Source organism: Lytechinus pictus, chromosome 1 (genome assembly GCF_037042905.1).
Source record: "Lytechinus pictus isolate F3 Inbred chromosome 1, Lp3.0, whole genome shotgun sequence".
NCBI lineage: Eukaryota > Metazoa > Echinodermata > Echinoidea > Temnopleuroida > Toxopneustidae > Lytechinus > Lytechinus pictus.
Window position 1 is genome coordinate 1,745,456 of NC_087245.1, and position 23,282 is coordinate 1,768,737.

Consider the following 23,282-nt stretch of genomic DNA (forward strand, 5'->3'; position numbering starts at 1 on the left):
AATGAAACTTTCCCAAAAACTGAAAGTGGGGTGTCAATACCCCACTTAAGCTCCCATTGACTAACACGCAAGACGTTATCAGCAGTCAGATGAACCCCACCCCAGTTTAAACGAGAGAAATGAAGCTCTCCCAAAATCTGAAATTGGGGTTTCAAATACCCCACCTGAGCTCCCATTGACACAACACGCAAGGCAATGGAGTTCCTGTGTTATAAGCTGGTGGGGTATTTTTTAAACACAGGATTCGCGTAATGATACAACAGGCCTGCAACAGGCAATGCGAGCGCGAAGCACGAGCGAAAATTTTTTATAGTGACATGAATTTTTTTTTTCCAAGTCTTCCCCGGGGTCTTCCCCTGATGAATATTCATTCCTCTTAATTCTTCTTTTTCTCTTCTTTTTTCCCCCCATTTTTTCCTCCTCTCTTTCCCCTTCTTTTTCTTTTTTTCTTTCTTTCCCCCTTTTTTTCTTTTTTTTGCTCCGCCAATAGGGGGGGGGGGCGGGCCCCTCAGCCCCCCTCCCTGGATCCGCCTATGAATTAATGGATCGACACCATATACTAGTTTTTCTATGATCGACACCCATGGTATAGGGGTATAGCTTATAGCGGTTACCCGAACGTCAAATCCCTAGTCAATGGGAGGCCGCGGTTGGAAGGTATGCCTGCATGAAAAAAAGGTGAATATTTCATTTTTGTGTTGCCAATTTTTCAATTTTTGTCGAATGCAGAATTAATGTTTACATAATTTTATTTTGTGGTAATCATCAACAAGAAAAATATTTAAAGGAGAGTTTTATTGATGATATGCTGAATTTGTAAAATTAATTAGGTAAACTACTTTAATTTGATAACGGTTTTAAATTTCAAAATTGGCACTAGCTTTTGCCCTTTAATTCTTGTACGCATACAGTCACATGCGTAGCTCTTTTCCTCATACCTAGCGAAAGAAAGTGGTGTGAAAACCGTGTTTTTACGGTTATTTTCTTTAGTGTTTGCCAATGTTTTTGTAATTATAAGCCCTCTCCAATTCAGAGGACAGATTTGCAGATACCCTGGTTACAGGTTTTGTCAGCCTTGTATAAACGTGAGTAATTCAAAAGGCAGAATAAAAACGGAGTGGCGAGTGAGTCTGAGTGAAATGAGCACTGCACTGGCCACTGCAACTTGCAACTGCAAGTGCAAATTAAATGCATGCATATAAAGTCAGTACCGTACGGTATGTACATGTCATAACTTGCTCACTGTTGCTGGCTAGTCTGCTGGGCAAACCCTTCGCTCGAGTTAAGGGTCTGAATGTGCAGCCTACTCATGCCTTGTGTACTGAAGGCTCTCTCGCTCAGTTTTTCATTCAAACATGCAAGCACACACACGCACACCCCACACACACCTTCACACAACAAACATCAACCACTCTGCACAACCACTACCGTAATACTTGGTGCAAGCTGAAAGAGGGGGGAAAAACTCTTTTTGAAGATACCATAGAAAAACTCGCTCTTCTTGCACTTCACTAGGTGGTACGTATACTGTACGCGTACCACCGACTGCTTACGTGCAGCGCTGAGCTTCAAGCGTCCGAGTGATTCCGAAATAGGTGTAAAACTTTGTAAAAAAAAAGTGTCAAAACGGCAAATATTCAACTTCTACTGGACTTTGGAGGCTCAGATGCAAGTATTTTAGGTTGTGAATTATTTAGGGTGAGATTGTACATGTTTGAAAACCATTAAACGGGGAGGTGCGAAACTACACTAGCGCCGGACTTTTTTTAGGAGAGTAAATTATTCAGCATGCCAGGCATTAGCCATTATCCTGGTTAAGACTTAAGTCACCACTCCATTCACTGCTGTTCATTTCGTCAGCGGCGGTGACTTTTGATAACTTAAGTTTCATGATCTTTGTACACAACGAGTGCACACACACGAGAAGAGAGGTGACTTATTTCAGGATAAGGCCAATTATTTGCACCTATAACTTATAAGGCGGAAACGGGGGGCTAGGCTTCAGCCGGCCCCCCCCCCCCACTTTTTTCCAAAACCGTGTACAAAAACGTCTCCAATGTGGGAGATTATCTCCAATATCAGAGACTTTTGTAAAGAATTTGGGTATTATCCAATTTCAGAGACAGTCTCTAGAGTCTAGTTTTGGAGACCAATTTTCTTTGTTTACATTTGCTGCAAAAGGATTACCTTGGCGGCAAATAAAAATGTGATAAGGAGATTCCTCATGAAAAATTACCCCTTTTCACCGTCTACTTTAAAAATTCACCGTCTACTTTTGTTTTGATAAGGATTTTTGTTGTCAATCACACACAAAACAAATGGGCTTCTGACCTCAGTGAGACAAAATTTTGGGTGGAAAAAATCATGCTTTTGTTGGTGTTGTTTCTTTTGTCCTTTTGCAAAGCAAGTCTCCAATGTGGGAGATTGTCTCCCCTATTGGAGAGAGTCTCCCATATTGGCCGTGCGCCTCTACTGAAAAATGACCATATGATTAATTGTGATTTTTTGCATGGTCAGCCCCACCACTTTGAAAACCCTTCCGCGGCCCCTGTATGTAGTGTAAGGTGACCACTAACTTCTCCAAACTTGGCCAAGCATCATGAAGCATACGCCGTAGGCGTAGGGCTGCACTGTGTAATATTGGGCAGAGGCATGAGAGGATACTCTCCAAAAAGGGGTAGAATGGGATCACCATAGCACCTTGAACCTTGAAGAGTAATCCCTTTCAGCAGCTTCAAAGCTATCCCGGGAAAAAATAAATTATGCACTTACCTCGATTATAATATGGATGAAGATCTATCGTGACACAGAATCCTCTGACATCGAGGCACAAACTGGACCCTCAAAAAAAGGAAAAGTTCTGTCTCGTTCGTTCTCCTTTCAAAATTAAAAACAAAATGGCCGATCGTTACTGAGAACGAGCGCGACATGGAGGTCTAACTTTTCCTTTTTGAGGGTCCAGTTTGTGCCTTGATGTCGGGGATTCTGTGTCACGATAGACCTTCATCCACATAATCGAGGTAAGTGCATAAGTTATTTTTCCCCCTTTATTTGGAGTGCTTTTACCTTTACCCGAGATTCTGGAAGAATGCTGATGACCCCAGCAGTCGTGCTTCCAGTTCAAGTCCTTCATCCTTCTCGCTAGTTAGGTATCTTCATAGCAGTCTAGCTTGGAAATCTACACCGTCCCCGACATTAGTATGGTTTATACATCATAGGGTGAGCAGTACCGCTGGTCTGCCCAAACCTTGTCTAGCCTTATTTTGAAACTGTTCACTTGACCCCATTTTGGAGAGTACCCATGTCTGCCTAGTATTACACGGACGAGTCCCGGGCTCCAGCCTGCAAAGTGGGCCGGACCTCCCTGGGTTAACGCCGTATCTGTAATGTATATTGCCCTGCTTAGTCTTAACTTATTCTTAATCTTAGTTCGAACCAGGGAATCTTTTTTGGGGGGGGCTAGCCAGGAGGCTCCTAGAGAGTAAAAATCATTTACTAACGTATGCTTACCCTCCACGGAGCCAGGGATTCCATCCCATTCATCTGCGTGTACCGCCAAAAAACATGAAACTTTCGCCCCCGAGATTTCTACTTCTAAAAGATCTAGAACCTCTAGCCCTAATTGGGATACTACTTCATTTCTACCCTATTGATTTCATTTTTTAACAAGAATTCATTAAAAAAATGAGAAAAATATGAAAAGACGGGGGAGAGGGAGACTTGCCTGATGTTTACGCCACCATCTTGTTTCTCATTGTTCTTCGCCAATGTTATGGACGCGTGCTCATTACATGTACACAGTCATATAAATAATTTATGGTAAGCATGACACATCTATAAATTTGTTCATTCAATTAACTATTATTAATTCATAATTTTATTTATGCATCTAGTTGAAACGCCACAAAGCTTGCAACCATGTCGACCAAGATGTCTCACTCTGCAAACCAGTCAGCTGCTCAAGCTGCTGCTACTTCCCCATCGTCAGAGGCACATCCTACCGGCCGGCCAGCGGGAATCCTTCCCATGCCAGCCCAGATGCTGTCGTCCTCCAGTGATGGTGGTAGTGGTACAAGCAGTGGCCTTACTGATGCTTCTGCAAGTCCCAAAGTAACACAGCAAGACTCTGGCCATGTCAGTGTGCCTACCACTGGTGGTGGAGACAATGCTGCACAGGGGCCTGTGCAAAATGTAAGTTTCAGGTAGACTATAAATATCCAATATAGGATCATTAAATGAGTCTATCATTTTGTACAATTTTGCAGTCATACCATATTTTGATTAATTAATTTCTTGCTACTTTTGGGGGTTATTTTTTAATTTCCTGGGCTACTATTAAACTTTGAAAGTAAGATATTTTGAAAATCCCTCAATTATCTGCAGTTACTATGTGAACTGCCATTATGGCTATTAATATGGCAACATGACTTGGCAGCCAGTCACAATCAAGGTTTTTGTCTATGGTACTTACAGTAATGGCTGAGTCATAATATTAGTCACTTTTTAATCCTCTACTTGGATTGGTAAAAATTGCAAAGTAAAATTTTGCAGGGTTACATTAGTTGCAAGTGTTAAATCTTCATAAACTGAACCCCAGTTGGATAATCACCCAGATAGTATCTAATTAACTAGGCCCGTTTCGGGTACACGTGTACACGCACGGTCAAGTCAGTGCACGTGTACTAAATTCCATCACCGTGTACATGGTAGCATCTGCATAAAGCTTGCATGGGACTACAAAGTCAGTGAACAAGCTCACAGCCTCACATTAAATCTTAGTTCTCAGACACTGCACATGTTTTAATTACTAATATGTCAATATATTTCAATTAATCTAGAGTGAGTTCACTTCCAAAATTGCCGATTTAATCCACATTCATTCTGGAGACTCAAGTTTTTGTACCACGAAATGGGTCTGCTCCGGTCTCGAAAGCTCGAAAGCATTGCTCAATCACACTCAGAGCCAATTTGAGAATCACCAATTGCGACAGCGATCATTGCTACAACTTCCGTGTTATACGCTTGTACACATGTGCTACAAGCCTAAAAACAAGCGCCGCTCAAATTGGCAAAAAAAAAAAGAAAATCAATTGATAACTTCAGTTACACTTAATTCTGCAGAGATCTGTGCATGCATGTACGGTACAGTATACAAAATGCGCATCCAACGAGCGTCGGCGCTAGCTAGGGCCCTGCACTGATTTTCTTTTGCATTCTTTATTAATTTAATGCGCTGCTAAGCTGAGTAAACTTTTAATTTGCACCAATTTTTGTGGATTGATACTTCAAACTTCTCAGGTAAGCTTTAAAACCGTGACTTAGGCTATATAGACCCCTTTTTATGACATGTTGATGCGGGTCCGTGTCGACATGAAAACATCACTCGCTCTCACAGTGTTTACAACGTGTACACGACCAAAAAACACGCCGTGTACACGTGCATCAAAAATGGACTTTCAAAACAGGCCTATAATTAACCTGATGACACTATTTCTTTGTATTTTTTCTTTTCATCTTATTTCAATTCCTTATAATTTGTGTAGGAAGCTAACAACATGGCAAATACCAAAGAGAAGACATCAATGTGCCTGCTCAATGAGCTTGCACGATACAACAAACTCCAACCCAAATATGAACTCATCAAAGAAAAGGGCCCTCCCCACGAGAAGATCTTCTCTGTATGCCTTACCCTTGGAACTCAAAAGTATGAGTCCTCTGGTAAAAGCATTAAGAAGGCACAGCATGGAGCAGCTGCCATTGCTTTGGAGAAATGTGGACTGCCCCATCCTGTTCCTAGAGTGAGTATGATGCCTTGATGAGTGATTATGATGCCTATAGAATAACACTGCTTAGAGTAAGAATTCATGGAGGTCCTTTTAAATCCTCTTCAGAATCTGCTCTTGTTTATATTTTCCTCTCACAGGTTTAACAAGTATCATCTTTATAATCAACCTTCAATAAGTCAAAGAGAGTTATGTATTCCTGAACAAAAAGATTTAATTTCTTAGAGGCAAATCAATTGTAGTCGACCTGCCAACCTGTACGATTTTAGTCGTATTAGTACGATTTGCAAATTACGAGTATAATACTGGTTTGTTTTATATGTGTTCTTACAACTGAAGAGGGTTAATGGTTTGGTAAATATTACCAAACATGATCATGAGTTTCTGTGTTAGAGCACACCAACAATGAAACAGCTTTTCTGTTGACACCTATTATGTGACATCCATGCAATTGACTACCAGTATATTGACAAAGGAAGTTAAAATGTTCAGGGACGAAAATTAGTTTTTGTGAGTGGTGATTTGGTTTGTACATACTGTTCTTTTAATTATAATATTGTTTTGGACTTAATAAGTAATTCTCATCAAAATGTCCGTTCACATCTGCTTTTGTCGCATCCGCAACACAAATCTACAGAAAATACAAACTTGAAAGAAAGGCATTAGCAAAGTGGGCATTATGTATGGGTATGTCACTGGAAACAAACATGTAGATGAAATATCATACATCCTAAAAAGGGAATTGCCAAACAGGAGAAACTTTTTGATATCATGTACTCTTTCCCATATTTTTCCATCAGAGTAGCTTATTTCAGTCAAAAATACAGATAAAATTTTCCAAATTTGGAACAATGATAACTTGAATACTACCTAATCATTGAGACAATTCAAAATTATTGCATTCCAAAGGGTAATTCAGCTACTTCTTTTGGAATGGTATGGTGTTTTCATTGAAAATTAATTAAACCTTTGAAAGAGCCATTATATTTTTTGACTTTATACATTGAAGTAAGCCTTGGTTTAATTTTTTGAAATAGAATTCACACTCTTAGGAATAAAAAACATTATTATCACTGCTGTACATTGAACTTGAAATTTGACAACCTAGGTTGATGAAAAAGTGTCGCCTAAGTACAGAGCTGTCAAGAGTCATAATTTTTACGATTTTCATGTCAAATTACGCCATTTGCTTTTGACCTTAATTATTATGCTTTTGAGGGTGGAATAGGTATGTACACATGTTATACACACATAGTAATTCATTGCACAGTGGTGAAATTTACTTGCCTGACTCGGCAAGCTAGTGCTTCATAAAAGTTATGTAGCACCCTGGATATACATTCCTGAAACCATCCTGTAGGGTTGGCAAAAATTGGCATTTTACACATTGTGCATCTCTTACCTCTCCTCAGAAATTTATGATACTGCATGACACATTTGAAATTATGGTTTTTATCTCAGAATTATGACTTTTGAGATTCTAGATTACTACTTATACTTTTAAAGGTTGGTAGCGCTGTAACTGTGAAACGTGCCTCATTGTATTCATTAAATTATGTGATATAGGACCAGCCCAAGAAGTTCAAACATAGGCCCATGAACACCAACACTGATGCCATGACCCCAACTGTCAAGCTGAACAGCCTAGCCATGAAGACGGGCAAGCAGGTGCATTACGTGCCCCTCAATCCTGTACCGCAGCGCCCCTTTTACGGGGGTTACCGTGGCCCAAGGAACCAGGGTATGCCTCACCCTAATCATGGTATGCAACAGCCACCGCAACAGGGTCCTCCACCACCCAATCAGCAACAACAGACTTCTCCACCACAGCAGCAACCAGGGGCACAGCAGGGTCAGCAGCAACAGGGGCAGTCTGGGTCAGCGCAACCACCTCCTACATTCCACCCACCTGGCCCTCCTCAAATGCCACCTCCACCCATCCAATCACAGCAAGGTTTGAAAATTTAAACTCTTCTATAATTCAACTGAATATTTTTGTTATTCTATGAAATTTATTCAAGTTGTCTTACAATGTTGATTAAAAAAAAATAGAGCTCTTCAATAAGTTGGTGGTTGAATATTCAATGTATCTTAAGGAATTCAAACTTGTAGTTATTAATATACATATTACTAAGGGGTGTAAGCTATTTTTTTTTTATATGTTTGCCTTAATTTCCCATTTTCAAGTCATTTGTTAGTTTGTTCAGATAAATTTTTGTACTTAGACACACCTTTTTCAATTATTTAATGACACTTTCCTGTTTTACCTAAACAATAACCGCCTTTCTAGGTCAAGTGCCACCTCCTCCAGGCATTGCCCAACCCCAGGGGATGCCTCCCCAGGGCCCTGGGGGGATGGATCAGCAGGGACAACAGGTTGGGGCACCACCACCAAACCAAGGACAACAACAACAGCGTATGCCCCAACAGGGAGGCCCTCCATATCAAAACCAGCATCATCGGCCTTACTATCGGTAAGCTTTTCCTATTGCAATTTTAGAATGTTGGTCTTGCAAGCTACTATGATATCCTCCGGAAACTATTAGCAGCATTCCAGTATATTTCAGTGGCAATCTCTGCCATAAATATTTAGGGTTTCATTCAAAAGTGGGAATTGCCTATCAACATATTTGTGCAATACAAGACAGCTTTTTTGTGTAATAAAGGGCCAATTCTCTCACTTGTCATTTTAAAATCTTATTCATCATTGTTGGGGCCAATAACCAGCTGAAATGGAAGTAGAAGGAAAGACAAAGTTATATAATTAAAGTGTAGTCTGTGTGCTCTGATTGTAGGTGTATTTTTACTGGAGACAAATGCATTGTGCATTTTCCACACCCCAACTTATTCTTTTTCTCTTTCCATCTGTCGTGAATCAGCTACCCAAGGCCATTTGTGCATTATGTTAAGGTGACTGTCGGTGAACGTGAATTCGTAGGGGAAGGAAAGACTCAGAAGGGAGCTCGTCAAAATGCTGCCTCCCGTGCTCTGAGTGCTCTGGAAAATGAACCTGCACCGAAAGTTGACATGGCTACAACAACCAACGTGGATGTTGATGGAAATGGTGATGCCTCAAGTGGTGGGGAGGAGAGGAACATCAAGTCTGATATTAGTCTCATCTACGAAGCTGCAAACCTTCACAATCTCAATGTTGTCTTCAAGGTGAGATGAGATTTTTAAAATTTAGTATATTTATCAAGTGTATTTATTATTACTTTTTTAAAACTTGCTTGCCTATTTGTGCCCATTATAATTTTTGGAGTATGTGAAGAGATTTTGCAAAAAAAAATTGTATTCAATTTTAACCTATTCTTAGAGAGAATAATGCAACTTTACTTGCTTTATGAAAAAAATACCACATTGACCATATTTAAAGGGGTTAATTTTGCCGTATGATGATGCTCCTTTATGGTGCATTGAACACAGAAACAGACTTGTATTTTATCCTGACATGAAATAATTTTTATCATTTATTTTACAAAGTAATCAGGGAAAATTTTTGTTACTTTATGTGCATGTTGGATTTTATATTTGTATACATGTATATAAACAGCAGAAACAGTACACTAAAAAGTTGGTGAATGGATATTCACACATTAGAGGCACAGTTGAAATAAGTTTAGTGCTCTTTTCATTCATATTAATTTATATTCCAGCTGTGGTCAATCGGTAAATGATTGTACTGATTTCAGTCAGTTATTACTAATGCACATGTTCAATGTTTGACAGGTTTTGGAGGAACGTGGACAGCCACACTTGAAGGTTTTCAAGCTGCAGTGTACTGTGGGAGAGTTTGTCACTGAAGCAGAAGGTCCTTCAAAGAAAGATGCCAAGCGTAAAGCTGCTGAATTAATGCTCCCAAAACTTAAGGAACTCCCTCCAGTTGCTAATAAGGTAAGATTAAATTATGTGAGAAAACATAGATCATAATCCAAGCAAATTGCCCATCACGTGAGCTTCCTCATAGTGCTACAAGCTTCATCAGTGCCCCATACCATAAAGCTTTGCGATTCATTGTGGGGTTGATTTTAACAAATTATCATACTCAATAACCAATCCAATCATTCTTAGTAATCAGCCCTATTATCAATTGCTATGCTTTATGTTGCGCGGCCCAGACTTTTGTGATGCATCAGTAACCACAATAGCAATGGTATATGATCAATGAAAAATGCAGCAAAGCATATAAAATAACCAATGAAAATTTACATTGATCTTGATAAAAAATCTTTCTCATTTTTTCACACTTATCAGACGAACCTTTACTAAAATGGTAAAAATTGAAGTCTGTTTAAGCCTCCAACCTTTCTCCTTGGTTGGAGGAAGATCGGAGTAACTCCTGTCTAGACGGGCATGACTCTGACATTTCCTCCCGACACTTCCTCTGACCTGACCCAGCCTACTCTGAGTGGTGATGAGATAAATATCTTTGGAATTTTAATCAATGCATAATACAATTTTACTCCGACCAGGATCCCCCTGGATTCTTTTTTTAATTCTAAAATGGCGTTGGATCATGCGTGAAAAGGAATCTGTTTATTTTGACCTCCTGCACCTTCTCACCTCTATTTCATTGCTATTTTCTTTGAACAGGTTGTTGTCCAACATCAAATGATGCAACGCAAACTTTGGATGCAGGACAAGAATAAGAAAAAGAAATCTAAGTCACTTCTCAAGACATCTCCAGAGGACCCCAATTTTGGCGCTCCAGGCCTTCACCCTGTCAGCAGGCTTGTACAGATCCTCCAGGTAATACCTTTATCCCTTTTTAACAATAAGCCAACAATATATCTGTTTTCTACTATGATATCTCCTCTTTATCAAGTAAGAAGAAAATTATGCCATGACCATACAGTTAAGACTTGATATTTCTAGGGCAGTCATTGTTACTTTTCTTTTCATTTTAGCTATTGTCCTAATCATAACTAGAGAGCTCCTGTTCCATAAGAAATTTGCATGACACCTAAATGACATCTAAGATTTCATTTTTACAGTACCATACCTTGTACTCACTATGGATGACACATAACCGTCGGTTATTCTTTTAGTTGTTTTCCCCTTTGTAGTTCAAGAAGAACAGTTACGTCTAACTTTTGAGGCTGGAAATTATGTTTATATACAAAATAATGAATCTCTGTCCCAACCTCTCAAAAAGATGCGACCTAACTGTTGATCTGGTATTTATTGTATGTTTTTCTGTAGGCCAAGAATGAGCGTGAACCTGAATTCACTGTGATTGATGATCGTCCTCTAATGGAACGAGCTGGACCTCACATGATACGGAGACGAGAGTTCACCATACAGGTACATCTTACCTAGTTTATTCTTATAAAGAAATAAAAACAACTATTTAAGCTAATTGCATAAATGGTAAGAAATGCACTACCTGTGATGTGTTTTTGTCTCACCTGCATAGCAGAGTGAGACTATAGGCGCCGCTTTTCCGACGGCGGCGGCGGCGTTAACACCAAATCTTAACTGAAGGTTAAGTTTTTGAAATGACAGAATAACTCAGAAAGGATATGGACCTAGTTCATGAAACTTGGCCATCAGGTTAATCAAGTTTTACTGAACATCCTGCCTGAGTTTCAGGTCACATGACCAAGGTCAAAGGTCATTTAGGGTCAATGAACTTAGACCATGTTGGGGGAATCAACATCAAAATCTTAACCTGAGGTTAACTTTTTGAAATGTCATCATAACTTAAAAATGTATAGACCTAGTTCATGAAACCTGAACATATGGTTTATCAAGTATTACTGAACATCCCGCCTGAGTTTCAAGTCACATGACCAAGGTCAAAGGTCATTTAGGGTCAATGAACTTTGGCCAAATTGGGGGTATCTGTTGAATTACCATCATAACTTTGAAAGTCTATGGATCTGATTCATGAAACTTGGACATAAGAGTAATCAAGTATCACTGAACATTCTGTGCTAGTTTTAGGTCACATGATCAAGGTCAAAGGTCATGTAAGGTCAATGAATTTTGGCCAAGTTGGAGGTATTTGTTGAATTGCCATCATAACTTTGAATGTTTATTGGTCTAGTTCATAAAACTTGGACATAAGAGTAATCAAGTATCACTGAACATCCTCTGTGAATTTCAGGTTACATGACCAAGGTCAATGAACTTTGGCCATGTGGGGGTATCTGTTGAATTACCATCATAACTTTGAAAGTTTATGGATCTGATTCATAAAACTTGGACATAAGAGTAATCAAGTATCACTGAACATTCTGTGCGAGTTTTAGGTCACATGATGAAGGTCAAAGGTCCTGTAAGGTCAATGAACTTTGGCCAAGTTGGGGGAATTTGTTGAATTGCCATCATAACTTTGAAAGTTTATTGGTCTAGTTCATAAAACTTGGACATAAGAGTAATCAAGTATCACTGAACATCCTCTGTGGATTTCAGGTTACATGACCAAGGTCAAAGGTCAATGAACTTTGGCCATGTGGGGGTATATGTTGAATTACCATCATAACTATGTAAGTATATCGGTATAGTTCATAAAACTTGAACATAAGAGTCATCTTTTATCATTGAACATCTCATGCAAGTTTCAGGTCACATGACCAAAGTCAAAGGTCATTTATGGTCATACTTTGGCCATTTTAGAGGTAATTATTAGATTGCTGTCATAACCTTCAAAGTTATAGATATAGTGTATAAAATGTGGATATAGGGGTAATCAAGTATCACTGACAAGTTTTAGGTCACATGATCAAGGTCAAAAGTCAGTGAATGTAGTATTGTATTATTATATAATGGTTTTTTGTTGTTGTGAATAATAATTTTATAGTAGTTTTCAAAGTCAGCACTGCTGCTATATTGAATCGCGTGATGTAGGTGAGACAGCCAGAGGCGTTCCACTTGTTTTTTTAAATCAGAGCACTATAACTTTCCCATAAAAGAAATAATTAATATTCTTCAAATTGATTCGAAAACAGTACATTAGGCTATTGTAGAATGAGCACAGGAGCAGGTTTGCATATTTCATTGTCGCATATGTGAAGTCCCTTTTCTGGATTTCGTCCTGCATTGCACTTTTGTGGATTTAAAGGGGAAGTTCACCCTGACAAAAGCTATTTGTAAAAATAGTAGAAAAAAATAATAAAAGATAGTACTGAAGGGTTGAGAAAATTCCATCCAAGAATTAAAAAACTTATTAGAATTTCAATTATGTTTGTGACGTCATATGCAAGCAGCATTCTTACATAGCGAATGGTAAAAAATCAATGAAATTTCATTTTCTCAAAAAAAAAATGAAAATGGTTTTTACTGTACCTTTTTTATATCAAGAGACAAATCATTTCACACCCTATCGTGAAGAGAAAACAAAAAATAAGTCAACAGGAACCATTAACTATTATATTACATAACATACAAGGCAGCTGCTCGTTTATGACGTCGCAAATCAAACATTTAAAATTCTAATAACTTAATCTTTAATGGATTTTCCTCAAACCTTCACCAATATTTTTTTGAATTTTTTTCTGCTATTTTTACAACAAACTATTCTCCAGGGTGAACTTCCCCTTTAAAGAAAATTTGCATGATACCTAATGGCATCTATGATTTTGTTTTACAATATAACACCATATGTTTACTCTGAAAGACATATAATCTCTGGGTATTCCCTTTGGTTATTCTTTTGGTCGAGCTCTATTGTGTTTTAGGAGATGATGTTTGGTTTATTAATGTTTTGATGGGTATTTACGTTGATCAGGTGGCTGCTGCATCTAAGAAAGCTACTGGTAAAGGGAAGACCAAGAAGGATGCCAAGAAGCAAGCTGCAGAAAACATGTTGAAACTCCTTGGCTATGCCCCTACACCTGATGAAACCAATGGTATGAGTCCAGGACAACCATCCAAATCAGCCCTCAAGACTGGAGCCAAGGTAAATATGATGGTAGTTCGCAGGCACAAACCCTCTGTCACTGTTCAGAAAATGTAGTGCTGTTGGTTTTAGCAAACCAACGAAACCAACTCCAATCGACTTACGATATGTCATTGGAAATAATATAAAAACTTTGGTTGGTCAGGGTCCCTTAACACAAAGCATAGTGATTAATCGTAAGCTTGATTTTCATGATTGATTGTACATTGCAGTCAATGGAATCAATCGTAGAAAAAGTATTCTACGATCATTGCTAAGCTTTATGTTCCGGGCCTCAGTCAGTTTCACATATCCCAGGTGTGATGGCCATCAATGAATAATAAAAATAATATATTGTATTTATATAGCACTTAATACATGGTGTTTCTAAGCGCTTGATTCATTGAGTCATCAATGATGACTAATACTGTAACGGGGCTCAACAGCTAGTCAAAGTTGCACTTAATGCAATGTTAACACTATTGTAAGATTTCCCTTTGAAACTTGTTTTCAGGAGATCAATACAGATGAATGAATAGTAAGTTATGTTCTGATAATAACAACGGTCACCTGTATAGTGTTTGTGTCAACAACAAATACGCACACTACAATGTCAATGTTGAAAAAAGTTGTTGCACAATCATCTTGTTTATTTTACATCCAATTTTGATGAAATTTTCAGCACTATGCTAGTTTAATTTTTTTCTATTTATTCAAGTCAGCATTTTCCTGGGGTGGACTTGACCTTTAAAAACATGATGATAAATTATTTTTTTCCCTATGTAATTCAATATTTTTTACATTTATCACATTCATGAAACTGATAGTTATTGTGGAAAGATTCAGCACATTGAATGGCCACAAAAGTGACACAATAGGAAAACACAAGATTTTGGCTTTGATTGGCCACCTTTTCAATATTGTGTGTTCTAATCATATGGTCCTGTATTGTATCTACCAGAAGATTGTTAACACAAAAGACCTATTTGGAAGCAAACCTATTTTACCAACAGGTGGTATATTTAGGAATCACATTTCTACTATTGATGAAGAATTACAGAAATTTACCTTAGTACTATCAATCCTTGACCATTCATATTCTTATCTGATTTTCTGCCAATGATTAAAGTTCTATTATTTTATTTTCTTGTTTAGCCTGTAGATCAGGAGGGGGACAGGAAAGTTACTTTCAAGGATGAGAAACAGAAGAAAGGTAAGTCTCCATCTTAACCCTAAAAATGTCGAGGGGGGGGCTGAATCAGCCCCCCCCCCTCGACATTTTTCGCGATAAATCTGTAACGCGAAAAGCTGGCGCCGCGCCGTTCCATGACTTTTTTCTTTAAGTCTTGCGCAACTTTTGAGACCAAATTTGCGACGCCCGGGTACGTGGTTCCGAAATTACGCAACATTCTGTAAGTGCATGTCGACACGAAATTGCAAAAAAACGTGAATTTGTGTACAAATCCAATGCAAATTGTGTTTTTAGCCAAAGTTTGTAAATGTATCATTATTTTCAATTTTACTAATCAAACTCAATTAATTTCATCTTGTTTATGGTCAGAATAAAGTAGCGGACGATTTCCATTGAAAAAACAATAAAAAACAACAAGTCGAAAAACAAAGAAATACATGAGAAATTTTAAAAACAATAAAATACATAAGAAAAGAATTGTGATATTGAATCTTTTTTAAAGTACATTTGATCAGAATCCTTCAAATAGTCTGTGAATAAAAAATTAGCAGTTTAGAGGCCTTATTTAGTGAATTAGAGCAAATCTTTGATTTAACGCATAAATTAGCATAATTAATGAATTTTGAGATTTTTCGGAAAATTTGATCCTACAGTCTTGGAGATTATGCCATGGGTTATGCATGTGCCAATTTTCGTCGCGATCGCGCGGTCGACGGCCGAGATCATAGGGGGGGGCTGAATCAGCCCCCCCCCCCCCCCCCCCCCCAGTCTTCTTAGGCATCAAAATAGCCCAGTCTATTTAGGGTTAAGATTTGGGGAAAATCTGCAATTACTACTAAATTGATATCAGTGTAAAAGAGCATTTACTAGGTGAAGCTATGAGATATGTTGTCTCAAATTAATTTCAGAAACATTTAATAATTGAACCTTTGATATATATATCTGAAATATATATGTCAATCTCTGCAATATTCCTTTTTTCAAAATTAATGATCTTTCCTCAACTTTGTTATCTTAATTTATTTCATCCCAGGTACTAAGAAGGATGAAAAGAAAGATGGCTCTCAAGTCCAAGGGAATTCTGGGAAGGGACTTGCCCCAGGGTTACTTCCCATGATGCCAGGCATGGGAACCCAACCACAGATCTTCCCATCAGGCCCTGCTCCAGCAGGAGCTCATAAAATGCCCGGGCAAGGTAGGAACTGCTTCCATCACAGTGCTCGATTTTACAAAAGCTGCCTTCTGATAAACTTGTGTGTCTGTTTCATTAAGCAGTTAGGCAGTTAGTTCTGCCTTTCATAACCTGCATGAAGATGCTTTCACTTTACACACTAGTATTCCTATCAAATACTAAATAGTTGGAAAGCTTATGAAACAGTATAAATTTGCTACGTAGCATGGTTTTCAAAATGTTCATAACAGAATCTTTGAACCTCAATGCATTACACAGGGAATTAATAGGTCTACACTTTTTAAGAGGGTCTTTTTTTTATTCAATACATAATAAAGTGGTAAAGACCTCTTACAATAATGATTTTGTATCATTTGGGAATGTCACATTGAGGCATATATAATCCTGATCATGATAATTCATGAAAAGCATTATCTTTTCAGAACAAGATACACAATACAATGGAGCCCATGGTAATGAGAAGGAAAATGAAAGTGAAAAGATGTTTGATCCAAATTTTCCATCATGTTGAACAATACTTTAGGACCATCAAAAGGCAGAACATCTCATAACTTTTTTTATTATTTCCTTTCATCAGGCCTAAACCGTGCCCCTGGTGCTCCTGTCACAGGCTCTAATATGAAGGTTTCCCCAAAGAAGAATTCTCTACGTGACATCGCTCAAGACCTCCTCAGCCTTGGACACTCCCCAACCGCTGAAGCACTTCTAAAGGGAACAGCTGGACCACATTCTATCCCCAATCTCTCTAGACCAACTCAACAGCTAGAGTACCTTGCCAAAGTCAGTGGTTGCAGCACCAAGTTTAATGATTTCCCAAAGGTAGGTCCAAGGTGAAGTCATATATGGTATACTCCGAACTACCAAACCAGGTTGCTGCCTGAGCTTCTGATATTATTATTCGCCATGTAATTTCTGTCTTAATCAGCATCGAGGAGCATTTCATCAACATTTGTTGTCTGACGAGTTGTCATAACTTAAGAATTTTTGTGAGTTGTGATTTTCTCGTAAGCAAACGTGTCTGGACTATTAGAATGATAATCGGCGGATAATGACAACTTGTCAGTGCTGAAAACTTCAACCAAATGAACCCCAGATCCACAAGCAGAATGCATTCATTAAATGTGCACTTTGCTTGAATTCCTGCATCTAGTTTTTCAATCGCAGGTTACACAATATTTGTATATATCTGTATAAACTCTGAAATCACAACTTAGTAGCTAGATTTACTTTTTCAGTACTCTGGTACAAGTCTCCAAATTTGATTAATGATATGTCTATTTTTCTGTTCATTTATACTCTACTATTATCTGAGAACTGAATATTTAACAGGCCATTATTTTCACATCATCACTTTGGCAAATTAGTGGTCTTGCTAGATATATAAGTGCTTCCATGTTACATCAACAGGGAAACAAACCTGAGTTCCAGTCTGTGGTGTACATCTCAACTGATCCTCAGTCTGCATACCGTGGTTCAGGTGCCACTGTAGAAGCAGCTCATGATGTAGCAGCAATCACTGCATTGAGAGCTCTAGCAGGCATCACTGATGGGGATACAAGCAAGAAAGGTGCTGGACGATAGACATCACAGGTAGGTTCCTTTGTCTATAGTGTGAGGAGGAGCTGCCATGTAGAGATTCTAATAAACTTCATTGCATTGGTCAGTGTGATCAGATGTGTGATCAGATGTGAATAAACAAATACAATCAAACTTTGCATGATGGAGTTCCTAGTGGTATTATTTTATGAATAAAGTCAATTTTAATATTGATGTGGTATATGATTGGTGGGTATGTACTATTGGATAGTTTACAAATAATACATGTGTTCTGTATATCATTTATGCATTTGTACTTTACTATAAATCAAAATTCTTTCTTAACCCTATCTAGGCCGGGGGGGGGGGCCCCCTCAACGAATCGCGCGATATTTTCGCCGCGCGAATTTTTTTGACTGCGCCGCTCGCTGACTTTTTACTTTCAAGTCTTGCGCAACTTTTAAGACCAATTCTCCGTCACCCGGGTACGTGGTTCCGAAATCACGCAACGTTATGTAAGTGCATGTCAGACCAAAAATTGCTCAAAAACGTGGTTTTGTGTACAAAGTCAATGCAAATTGTGTTTTCAACCAAAATTCATAAATGTATGATTATTTTTTAGTTTTGCTGGTCTAAATGTAGTTATTTTATGCTTTTTATTATCTCATAAGAGTCCCCAACAAATTTCATTGAAAAAACAATGAAAAACAAAAGGTCAAAAAAACAAAGAAATGCATAAGAAATTGCAAAAAACAATAGATTACATAAGAAAATGATTTGATATCGCAATTTTTTTCATGTACACTTGCTAAGAACACCACAAAGTGTTTTTATACCAAAAAGTTGAACATTTGGAGCTTTATTTAGGGAGTTAGAGGAAAAAGTATGATTTCGCGTACTAATTACGCATAAATTAGCATAATCACTTAATAGTGATTCGCATGAAATAAATTACTATACAATTTTGTAGATTATGTCCTAGGCAACCCGCGTGCCAATTTTCGGCGCGATCGCGCGGTCGACAGCCGAGATCTCAAGGGGGGGCATGGGAGGCCCCCCCGGCCATATGAACTCCAAAAATACCCCGGCCATATGAACTCCAAAAATACCCCGGCCTAGATAGGGTTAAAAGAGGAAGTCTGTTTATCTCGTACATATAAATCGTTTGAAATTTTTTAGTTACTCATGAACGAATGTGCCTAATATATAAGTTGCCTATTTAATTTTTAAATGTCATATAGTATGATATTAACTTCTCATTCTAATATTGACATACCACTGCATCATCTCTTTGTTGATGTGCACGTGAAGCTTTGTTGGGGATGTTACAGATTATTTATTAATTGGTAACCAAGATATTTTATTTTTTATGTTGAATTTTGTCATCTTATAGCACTTTGAAAATCATTCCATTGATTTCAGGATATGAAATGGTAAATCAGAAGTGACAAATAAGGTGTTGTATAAGATCTATCGTTGCAATTCAGGAAATTTCCTGACAATTTATCAAAAAAATTCTGATTATGATGTATAATACCTAGAAAATCATAAGAGAGAAAATTTTGATTTTTTTTTTCAGCATTTCTTGATTTAAGAAGGAATACCGAAGGCCTCTATGATTTGTTCCTTACCAAACAAGAATTGATGTATGATATCTGAACCATGTTTCTTACCTTTTTGTTTGATTTTTTCATACAACAGGCTTCTTTGGCAGAAACGTGTAAGCTGCTGACAAACAGAATGGATGTTAACAAGTTCGTTCATAGAAAACTTCTTGAAAGAAAAGGAAATTATTATTATAAGATATATTGATATAAATTGATGATTTTATGTCATTATCATTGCACTTTTGTTTTTATTTTTAATTGAATTCTTATACACTTTTGCATGCAAACACAAGAATTTAGTTTCATGATAGTTTACCCTAGTTTTTATGGTTACACTTCGTAATTCCGAAGGTTCGTAATTCTGAAGGTTCTTTATTCCGAAACACGTAAATTGCCTATACCTCGATGTTCGTTAATCCGAAACGTAAAAGGGTTCGTTAATCCGAACATTTGTGGCGTTATTCCAAAGGTTTGTTATTCCGAAGGTTCGATAATCCGAAAACGAAATAAGGTTCGATGATCCGAAGGTTCGTCAATCCGAAAACGAAATAAGGTTCGTTGTTCCAAAGGTTCGTTAATCCGAAGACGAAATAAGGTTCGTTGTTCCGAAGGTTCGTTAGTCCGAAAACGAAATAAGGTTCGTTAATCATTAGTTTTCGGACGAACGAACCTTTGGAATTACGAACCTCATTTCGTTTTCGGATTAACGAACCTTCGGAATAACGAACCTCACTTCGTTTTCGGACTAATGAACCTTCGGAATTATGAACCTCATTTCGTTTTCGGACTAACGAACCTTCGGAATTACGAACCTTCGGAAATACGAACCTTCGGAATATCCGAACCTTCGAAATAACGAAGCTTCGGAATTACGAATGTATGCGGTTTTTATTATGTACTAAAATATTATGAGGCATCCTGGATTTATCTATAAGTTTTAATGTTTCTTTTTAAGTGATTATTCTTAAATAAAAAAAAAGGTATTTCTGGTGAAAGGAAGATCTTATTCTTTTGATTTTATTACATAGAATGAATGTATGTATATTCTTAATGTTTGCATGCAAAATTTGTCACAAGATGACTAAGAATAACATTGAAAAGAATTTATTAGGTGTGGTATTGTGAATATTGTTAATCAAAACAAAGTTGCTTAAAAGTTCATGTTTTATGCTTATGGATAGAAATGGCTTGCTTGTAGTTTTAAAGATAGTTAACAGATTGGAATTTCCTAAAACGATCAGAATTTGTCTTGTTTTCATTGTTTATATTTTGGAATATTTGGAAGGCCCAAACTTCATCATTTGTATTGTATTTTTGCTGATAAGTATCAACACTGAGGATGATGATTCTGAATAGATTCACCATTAAGCTGTAAAACATGTATTTCTAAATGAATGTATATATATTCACACTACCATGCTGTGTATTACTTACAAGAATTAAAAGTGTAATGATTATTAGATTAATGAAACTAAAAATTGAAAAAAAAAGCTGTGGTAGGTTCATTAAATGGAGAGGGCCCTCCCATTGCTTTTTATTTGAATGAAAACCTTTGTTTCACCATGCATTAATTATTCAAAAAGAAGTCGACTTATGTCTGAAGAAAATAAATAATCTGCACACGAAAGTTGTAAAAGTGGAAGTAGGAAAAAACAAACGTGTTTTTGGAAAATAAGATAATTAGACAGAGTAGATGAAATAAAGATATCCATCACTTAGTGTTTTGATCTCTCTTCCACACAGATTCTTTTGGCAAATTGCCATAATTTTTTTTACCATTGTGTTTCATTGCCATTTATAATGTATTTTTTGTAGAAAAGACATAACAAAATGCATAATTAAAGCACCTACTGTATGTATCAGGGGAAAGTTTGCTGTTACATTGTACAGTTGTAGGATTATGGAACACATTTTTCAATTGCAAGATAGCTAATTTAAATGTAGAAAAGCTTTGACTCTTGAAAACATTTTGTTCTTTCTGCTTTCACTACAATGCAATTTGTATGTAGATTATTTACACCTAAAAAAAGAGGTCCTGTAGACATATACAGTGTGACAATATGTTTCTTAAGTTTTCACTTGCTGTTCAAAAGAGGTTTGGAGGAAAGAAGAAATAATACTATGAGCAGTGTTTGAAGCAAAGGTTTTTACTGCAAATGAAATCTTCAATTTATTTTACATCTATGTATTTGCTTATATAATGTGATGATGATGATAAAGGCATGTATAGGCACAAATTTTGCACCCGTGTTCATAATCTGGTGTACAATTTATGTTTATCCTGCCTAAATGTATTTTTAAAGGTATTTTTTATTCACTTGCTTCACGGCTAGATTTCCTGATTTGTATGTATTTATTTTAGATAAAAATATTGGACTGACCCTATTAATGAATAAGTCTTACTAGACTACTCCAAGGCATGTACCTATTTTGTTTTTTAAATGATGTACCAAAAGTTCTTTTCAACCCATCATATCAAGCATTCACACTATGGGTGAAAATATTATTTTGTGTCATGGTCATTTAATTCACGGTTGTACCTGTTAGATCGGACTTTGATATAATATGATTCTGGATGGAATATTCAAGTAGGAAATCTACAACTTGTATATTCATCAGTAAGAAATTATCAAAATTTGCCAAACAATCCACAAATCACAGAAAACTATGTCTTATTATCTGTTATAGTATTATTATAGCACATGGGATTATCAGTGTAAGTTTTCATCACAAGGTTTATGATGAAAAAGGCATTTTGTTGCTAATATTAAAGATGATTCAGAAGAAACCACAAAGACTTGTGCTAGAAGCATTATGTTAGTATTCTAACAATTCATCATTAAATACTCTTGGTTATGCAACATAGTGCTTGTACCTCTCAATATGTGTATTTATTTGTTTGGCATATTTCTTTTTAATGGCAAAAAGAAGCTGCTGAAAAACTGCTTATCTAATAAAAGAGAGCCAATGGAGTAAATTAGAAAGTCAAAAAGGGGCCTAAGCTTTCGATCCTAGCAGAATCTTCGTCGGAGGCAAAATGACAAACATATAAAGTGGAACAACCATAATATAGACCACAAACAAGCTACAGCAACACTAGAAACAAGGAGACAAAAGGGGCATTAGTGAGTAGAGAAGACCAATCAGGTTAGTGAAGGGGATGAAAGAAAAGGAGTAGGCAGACACAAAGGGAAGTTAGTGTGAGTAAGGCCAGTAAAAGACCTCAAGCCAAGAGGGATTAAAATAATGAGGCAGGCAACATCAAACAGGATCTGGAACAAAACAGTGATAATGGGATGAAAAACAAGAGAATTAGTGAGAGGTGGGTCAAACAGGTCACAAAGAAAGGCTTAATAAACTGGTGCATAAGAGTGGGGAAAAAAAGAAAAAGAATGGGGAACAACTGATGTGCAAAAGACATATAAGTATATATGATAAAGCATTAAACAAACTAAGAGAAGAAGGTAAGTGTAAATATGTATCTATAAGTGATATGTATATAAATATATCCAAAAAAGAAATGTATATGAAAAAATATATAAATACACATATGGTGTAACTGATATTGTAATCCGCTAGGATTTTTTTTAAGAAGTTAAAGTTGTAGAAAATTTCATAAAATGGACTGTTCAAAACGGGAAAGAGATGGATAGTTAGAGATGACAGAGAGTGTGTGGGTGAAGATGGAGTGAGAGAGAAAGGGGGGGGGGGGTAAGGGTGGTGGCAAAATGAAGGTTCATTTATTTTAGTTTTTAACAATTATCATGGTTTAGAGGATTTCCCAAGCTTTGGGAACATTTTCAAACCAGGGTGGGTGATATTGACTAGCTAAAATAACAAATTTTGTGAGCAGTCATTTGATTTTTTTTCATGTTTTAGAAAGGCTTTTCGGATCGCTTGGTTCAGTTATCACATGGGGGGTGCTAGACATGAGCTAAATAAATAAAGGATTATTGCGTGATAAACCAGATTATAAGTTTTCTTGAATGTTGTAAACGAAGTACTAATTTTACTTGAATAAAATTCTGATGTGAGTTCGTCACTTTTTTTTCAGACCATCTCCAGAAGCCTATTGAAAGAAGAAAAATTA

General features: G+C 37.1%; 1 protein-coding gene across 2 annotated transcripts; it reads left to right on the forward strand.

Annotated features, from left to right (window-relative positions):
* Positions 1-554: 554 nt before the first annotated feature.
* LOC129255657 (double-stranded RNA-binding protein Staufen homolog 2-like) lies at positions 555-22,057 on the forward strand. 2 transcript variants are annotated; one of them, XM_064104278.1, is made up of 15 exons: positions 555-678; positions 3,894-4,191; positions 5,544-5,798; positions 7,350-7,737; positions 8,074-8,257; positions 8,663-8,945; positions 9,513-9,677; positions 10,377-10,532; positions 10,986-11,087; positions 13,516-13,686; positions 14,821-14,878; positions 15,891-16,052; positions 16,627-16,868; positions 17,457-17,639; positions 19,287-22,057. In XM_064104278.1, the coding sequence occupies exons 2-14, from the start codon at positions 3,919-3,921 to the stop codon at positions 17,628-17,630; spliced, it is 2,613 nt and encodes an 870-aa protein (XP_063960348.1). In that variant the 5' UTR covers positions 555-678; positions 3,894-3,918; the 3' UTR covers positions 17,631-17,639; positions 19,287-22,057. The 2 variants fall into 2 exon arrangements, with proteins under 2 accessions (XP_063960348.1, XP_054749976.2); XM_054894001.2 differs by lacking the exon at positions 555-678 and adding an exon at positions 886-1,085.
* Positions 22,058-23,282: the final 1,225 nt, after the last annotated feature.

What these genes read in the sequence shown, in the direction of transcription:
- LOC129255657 (XM_064104278.1), top strand. Translation starts at nt 3,919, where the DNA reads ATGTCGACCAAGATGTCTCACTCTGCAAACCAGTCAGCTGCTCAAGCT. An exon ending in TCCCTCCAGTTGCTAATAAG is followed by an intron (nt 9,678 to 10,376) that starts GTAAGATTAAAT and finishes TTCTTTGAACAG; the next exon opens with GTTGTTGTCCAACATCAAAT. An exon ending in AGTTTAATGATTTCCCAAAG is followed by an intron (nt 16,869 to 17,456) that starts GTAGGTCCAAGG and finishes TTACATCAACAG; the next exon opens with GGAAACAAACCTGAGTTCCA.